The following is a 6839-nucleotide window of genomic DNA, read 5'->3' on the forward strand; positions in this document are numbered from 1 at the left end:
GTATGTGTGTGTGTCTGCGTGGGTGAATGTGGTTTGTGGCATTAGTGTACTTATGGTTATCTTATTAGTACAGATGGACAAATAATACACTCTATGCCTATTTTCATGTCAGTTCTACAATGCTGCTTATCACAGGTTGACCAACTTCTAGTTCATCAGAAAGTGGAATTAATGGAAGGTAATGTTTGGCCACTGATTGCGCTAGAAACAATTTTCTAAACCCCTGTCACGTGACTACAAATGCTCTCTTTCTCTTACAGTTCTCATGGGATGGGAGACCAATAATCAATATGTGGTGAAAAATAGTTTAGGACAGCAGGTGTTTTTTGCTGCTGAGGAGAGCGATTTTTGTACTCGCATGGTCTGTGGACCAGTGCGCTCCTTCCTGCTTCATATCCAGGATAACATGGGACAGGAAGTGATGACTTTATCCCGCCCCCTTAAATGCGGTAGTTGTTGCTTTCCATGCTGTCTGCAAGAGGTACAGTATAAAATGACCACTTCACCATTCATACTGTTTCGTGCATATTAGCCCAATGTTTTGCATCCTGCTTTGCATTCCTGTATGTACAAACCCGATTCCAAAAAAGTTGGGACACTGTACAAATTGTGAATAAAAACAGAATGCAATGATGTGGAAGTTTCAAACCGCAACCAATAAAAATGATAAGTGATTATAAATATTGCAAAAATATCGATGTTGCTGTATTAGCATTTCAGTACTGCCTCATATATTTCAGCTGGAGGTTCAGAGCCCTCCAGGCAGCCCTATTGGTTATGTAATACAAAGCTGGCATCCTTTCTTGCCGAAATTCACCATCCAGAATGAGAGAAAAGAACCTGTTCTGAAGATTGTGGGGCCGTTCTGTGACTGCAAATGTTGTTCTGATGTTAATTTTGAGGTATGGCGCATACATTATACCATAAATTATACTGTCATGTTCAAAATATAATAATGTAGCAATATAATATAATACAAATGGTCCGGCAATATAAAGCCAATTAAAAATACAAACATGGTTTATAATAATAATATAATATAATATAATATAATATAATTATTTTATTCAGCAAGGATGCATTAAATTGATCAAAAGTGACAGTAAAGTCATTTACAATGTTGTTTTCAAATAAATACTCTCCTTTGAACTTTTTATGCATCAAATAATATTGAAAAAAAAAAAATGGTATAACAGTTTCCACAAAAATGTTAAGCAGCACAACTGTTTTCAACATTGACAATAATAAGAAATGTTTCCTGAACACCAAATCAACATATTAGTGTGATTTCTGAAGGATCATGTGACACTGAAGACTGGAGTAATGATGCAGAAAAAACAACTTTGTCATCATAGGAATAAATTAAAATAAATGCAGCCTTGGTGAGGATAAGAGATCCCAAATTTTAAATGGGTAGTCTATATTGTATAAAAATGTATACTATTAGATAAAAACAACTATTTTGCTGTGAATGAGATTATTTTGTTAATGTCATATTTTGTGCTTGCAGAATGAAGTTTTAACTGATTTATAAATTTCATTCTACACCATTTAATGTGTCTAAATGATCATCAATCTAACAGTCACATGCTTATTTGATGCCAGGTGATGTCACTGGATGAGTCCTCAGTGATTGGTCGAATTAGTAAACAGTGGACAGGATTTGAAGCAGAAGCATTAACTGATGCAGACAACTTTGGCTTACAATTTCCAATGGATTTGGATGTGAAAATAAAAGCAGTTATATTAGGAGCCTGCTTTCTTATGGTAAGTAATAGGTACTCTTCATTAATAAATTTTTTTTTACATTATTTATTAGATGTTCTATTAAATTTCTAAGAATATTTCCATGTATTTAGTTCTAATAATAAATCAATCATGGTGCAATGAAACAAATGTATGCTTAAAATCTTATTTAGGCTCTAACTGAATATAATTTACATAATTCCAAATTTGTCTTTTTTTTCCCATTTTGAATATACAGGATTTCATGTATTTTGAGCACACTCAAAAACAAGAGTGAAACCATCCTGGAGCATTGTTCCACATTTAATTCAATTGTGTTTTTTTTTTTTTTAAATACAGATGCTGTACAATTTTCTCTTTAAACTTCTAAGTATCATAACTAAAGATTGAGTGGGTCATAGACATATTTTTTTTCATTACAGCACAGTGTAAAACATCCACTTATCTCACCTAACTAACAATTCTTCCAGTTTTATAACAGAAGTACAAACTTTTTCATACACATTTCTTCTTGTCACTCCCCTCTTTATTTTTTTTTTCAAATAAAGAAAGGTGTGTTATCATAAACCTGCTGTAAATATAGCATGTCAGCCATCTAGAGCATGTCAATGTTTAACTAATCCATAAAATGTTGATTTAAGGATTCACAATGACCATGAATCAAAAAAGCAGGATGACACATTTAAAGAATTCAAGATAAAATGTGCCATTCTGTTTTTAGATTTACTAGTAGTTCATGACATTATTGTGTGTCCTGTGCATTTCTGAAGGTCTCACTTTATCAGTGTGCTATTTTAAGTCGCACATTCCCTTCTGCTCGACCCCCAGTCTTTCTTAAACCTACAAGGGCACAAGTTAGCTTTGCAACAGATGTATCACAAAAGATACTACATGTGAATTTGTGTGAAAGTGCTGATCTGTGTTTGAATCACAAACTGGATTAGAGTGCAAAAGTATGTATGATGTTACATTGCAAGTTTGTGTTTGTTATTGAGTTTCTGTGAATGTAATTTGATGCATTTGTGGCTTTTTGTCATAAACTAACATGTTTGTCATAAATGAATAACTTCACCTTTGTGTTTATACTTTTGACTGAAAATAAATAACGTTTAGACATCATATTCCGGCTATGAATGTAAATGTGTGTGTATATATATACAGTGTTGGGAAAAGTTACTTTTAAAAGTAATGCATTACAATATTGCTTTACTCCATAAAAAAGTAACTAATTACGTTACTTAGTTACTTTTTATGGAAAGTAATGCATTACTTAACTTTTGCGTTGCTTTTTAAATCTGGACAGGGCTTGCTTGTTTATTTTTAAAATAAAAAAGTTATATTTTTGGCAAATATAAAGCCTTTTCACACCAAAAGTGAAATGAATAAGCCTCAGGCTGAAGGGAAAGTAAATTTACATCTGTACAGTAGAATACAGAAGAAGAAATTTCAACACACTTCAGCAATAAAAAAAGACACACAAATGTTATATATATATATGTTGACTAACATTTGTTTTTAGGGTACTTGAAACAAGAAGCAAGACTTCAGGACTACACATATTGATCTTTTTGGTACTTGTTTATGATTGATACCATGTTATGATAAGAAGTAATACTTTCTATGATAATAAAACTCTTAGAGAACCAGTTGTAAAGAGATACTGAACCAGATTGTGCAGTCGTTCCTGATGTGAGGAACCAGGACCATTTGCCTCTGGTAAACCACTATGGTTTTCTTGATGGCTATCTTGATTGTGTGTGTCTGTGTGTGTGTGTGTGTGATAACTGTTAGAGATAAATATGTTTAAATGATTAAACCTTTTGAAAATAAAGAGTTTTATGTAAATACAAGACAATACTTAAGGGGCAAAAGGCCATTCATTTCTGCCTTTTTAAAGTATATACATTTGCCTCAACTTTCTGTTCCACTGTGTGTTGTTTTAATAAGCTCTTTCCTCTTAATTATGGGTGGATTGTGAGATTGCATGTCAAGGCTCATCTCATTTCTAAACATGAAAAAAAAAGGGTAAGTGAAACATCGAATAGTAAAAAAGCTAAGAAATGTATTGAAAAGGTTTCTGAAAAAGCAGAAGCAGAAGCAGAAGCTTTAAATACACCTGAAAGAAAAACGTAGTCGGTTTCGAAAACGTTGGCATAAATGTTGACAATTTCCATACACGTAGCCTCGCTACATAACTGTCTAAATCCATGGAGACACTTCCGTCTAAAAGCCAGACGAGTCATTCGACGTAACCTACCGAACCATCGGTCTTCACAGAAAAAAAATAATCACAATAATAAGACCCCCCCACTCACTCCCGTTCAGTCTCTTTCGTTTTTTTGTAAGGGGTGTGTTCGTGAGCAGAAGCAGATTGTTTCCTGGGAAGGAAACGTATGTATTGTGTATGAGGCGGATACAGAGCGAAGAGAAAACAGCTCTGTGTTACTGTCGCCCACTAAAACAATAATAATAATATATAAAAAAAGAACCGGCCTCTCTCCGAGCGGAATTTAGTCAATTAAATCTAAGTAAAAGACTAAAACAGATCTACGGCATCAGTATCCACAGCACTTCACTTTGAACAAGTAACAGGTGAGTTGTTGGCACTTAATGCAGCATAGGCTACACTGTAAAAACGTTTAGTCAGTTAACCTGTAACGTCAAAACTAAGACCGAATACGTCGGATTAAGTTAAACATAAACGAAGTAGCATAGAATCAGCTAAAAATATATCCTTTGCATGTTTACGTTACAGTATAGTTTCTAACCCTCTGGATTCATAGAATTATCATGTTATTATGTCATAGTTATTAATTTATGCATGCTATTTCTTCACTAAAACTGTATTTAGTCTGAATACTGACAGCCTAACAATGGAAAGTAGTAAATAATAATATATTATTTGTATGTTGTTTGGTCATCATTAACACTTTGTGTTATTGTATGATGTAATGTATATAATGATGTGGCTCACTGAGTAATCCAGTTATTAATTATCTAAATAACTGACTGATTGTTGGTTTGGTAATATTTGGTCTCTTTAAATGTCTTCAAAATATGTTAAATTAATATAAAAGTATGAATTCACTTTTTTTCTGTGTATTTTTGTTATGAATGCATTATGGTGTACTGGTTACTTTAAGTACAAAATGCTGCAGTTTATATCAGTTATTACAATTATAAACATGGTATAATAACTAATGTTACAAACCTCTTGTATTCGAGTGGATTATCCTAAAATGTGTTTAGGAAGACTATATGTGGTTTGCATTCTGTACCTGCAGTCCAACTTCCCGGTTATTTCCCGGTCAATTCCCAGGTGTTTCCAACCTGAATATTGTGTATTAATTCCATCCGGGGTTTTTTTTTTTTGAGGATTCACTGGCTAGGAAAATCTTGGACTGCTGAAATTCCATTCCCTACAAACCATGGAAAAAACATACAGGAAAATATTTGCTTAACTTGCTTTTCTGGTTTGCATGTTTGCAGAGTGTAATTTGCAGCCTTCCACCATGACAACAAATAATGGTGAGTGTGTCAAAATATGGAGCCAGATCGGCCTCAAAAATAACACATTTGCAAAACAAAATTCATAAATGCACAGCACAGTTTACATTTACAATTCGTAAATTCAAAACACAATTCATAAATACACAAGTAAAAGCATAAATATTTCCCCAAATGCTCACACAAATGCATCTTACCTAAATACATTTAAAATGTTTACACAAATATGTATATATCAAGTTCTTGAATTAATTTTCATCACACATTTATGAATGATGTTACATGTATTTATGGATCGTTGAATCTGCATTTGCAAATCATCACACATGTGTGGACTGCTTTGAATTTGTGTGTGGTATATTTGAGACCTTCCTGGCAGGTTAAGATTCATAAATATATTTTTTTGGAGGATGCTCCGTTCAGCCAATCGTGGTGAGCTTTTAATCCACCAATCAAAACGCTCCTTACTGAACAGACTCAAGAAGCTCAACGCTGTGCTTGTACTGTGCATTGTTCCATGATCGAGTCCTTGATGTAAAGACATTTTAATGGATACTCTTTTTTTAGCACCTGATTACAATTTCTACAAAATCACATTATGATTTATATCGTTCACACAAAATACAGCTACCCGGTTAGCCTGCTGTCTTATACACCAAAGTTGCACATACCCTGTTTATTCAGATCAATCATCACACATGCGTGGACTGCTTTGAATTTGTGTGTGGTATTTTTGAGACCTTCCTGGCCGGTTAAGATTCATAAATATCTTTTTTTGGAGGATGTTCCGTTCAGCCAATCGCGGTGAGCTTTTAATCCACCAGTCAAAACACTCTTTACTGAACAGACTCAAGTAGCTCAACGCTGCGGTTGTACTGTGCAGTGTTCCATGATCGGGTCCTTGATGTAAAGACATTGTAGTGGGTACTCTTTTTTTTAGCACCTGATTACAATTTCTACAAAAAGTAGTGGTAGTAGTATCAGGTTCGCAGTAACTTTTGGTCAGGCATTAAAAACAGCTATCACCACCTAAGGGAGATTTCGAACACACACAGCGAAGAGATTTAGCATGGAGGATGAAAACCACACTTAACGAGTGAGTAAAGTCGTTTTTTTATCTGATGGCATTTTCTTATGATTATAGCTGGTCGCAATGGTAACTTTAGAACCCACTGACTACAAATCGTATTTAAAATTATGCAATAGTTTAGCATCGAAATCGTTGTTTTACTGATTGTTTATCGCCCATTCATCCTGTGATTACTAAAGTGTTCCTACAAACACCAGTTATAATATAAGAAAGCTGGCATGGACTAACAACTTTGTAACACTGCAAACAGCACAATTTATGAATCTTAACCTGCCAGGAAGGTCTCAAAAATGATTTTGTAGAAATTGTAATCAGGTGCTAAAAAAAGAATACACATTAACAGGGTTGGCCAGTAACGCATTACTTAGTAACGCGTTACTGTCATTTGATTACTTTTTTAGTAACGGAGTAATTGAAAGCGTTATAATTTTCAAAATAGTAATTAGAGTATAGTTACAAGCCGAGGTCTCTATACGTTACTGCCGCGTTACATTGC

At 34.0% G+C, this 6839-nt stretch overlaps 2 protein-coding genes across 2 annotated transcripts in view; both read left to right on the plus strand.

Moving 5' to 3' along the window:
• LOC107681832 (phospholipid scramblase 1) overlaps positions 1–2145 on the plus strand; it is a 2423-nt gene extending 278 nt beyond the window's left edge. Inside the window, exons 2-6 of the mRNA XM_016478183.1 lie at positions 136–178; positions 261–481; positions 741–902; positions 1606–1767; positions 1985–2145. Of these exons, the coding sequence (XP_016333669.1) occupies positions 136–178; positions 261–481; positions 741–902; positions 1606–1767; positions 1985–2023 (627 nt within the window). The 3' untranslated portion in view covers positions 2024–2145. The remainder of the gene's footprint in view (positions 1–135; positions 179–260; positions 482–740; positions 903–1605; positions 1768–1984) is intronic.
• Positions 2146–4170: 2025 nt separating this feature from the next.
• The window catches only part of LOC107681688 (phospholipid scramblase 1-like), a 13337-nt gene continuing 10668 nt past the window's right edge, over positions 4171–6839 (plus strand). The window contains exons 1-2 of the mRNA XM_016478005.1: positions 4171–4338; positions 5236–5274. Coding sequence (XP_016333491.1) covers positions 5259–5274 — 16 coding nt within the window. The 5' untranslated portion in view covers positions 4171–4338; positions 5236–5258. The remainder of the gene's footprint in view (positions 4339–5235; positions 5275–6839) is intronic.

Source organism: Sinocyclocheilus anshuiensis, unplaced genomic scaffold (assembly GCF_001515605.1).
Source record: "Sinocyclocheilus anshuiensis isolate Anshui unplaced genomic scaffold, SAMN03320099.WGS_v1.1 scaffold436, whole genome shotgun sequence".
Lineage (NCBI taxonomy): Eukaryota > Metazoa > Chordata > Actinopteri > Cypriniformes > Cyprinidae > Sinocyclocheilus > Sinocyclocheilus anshuiensis.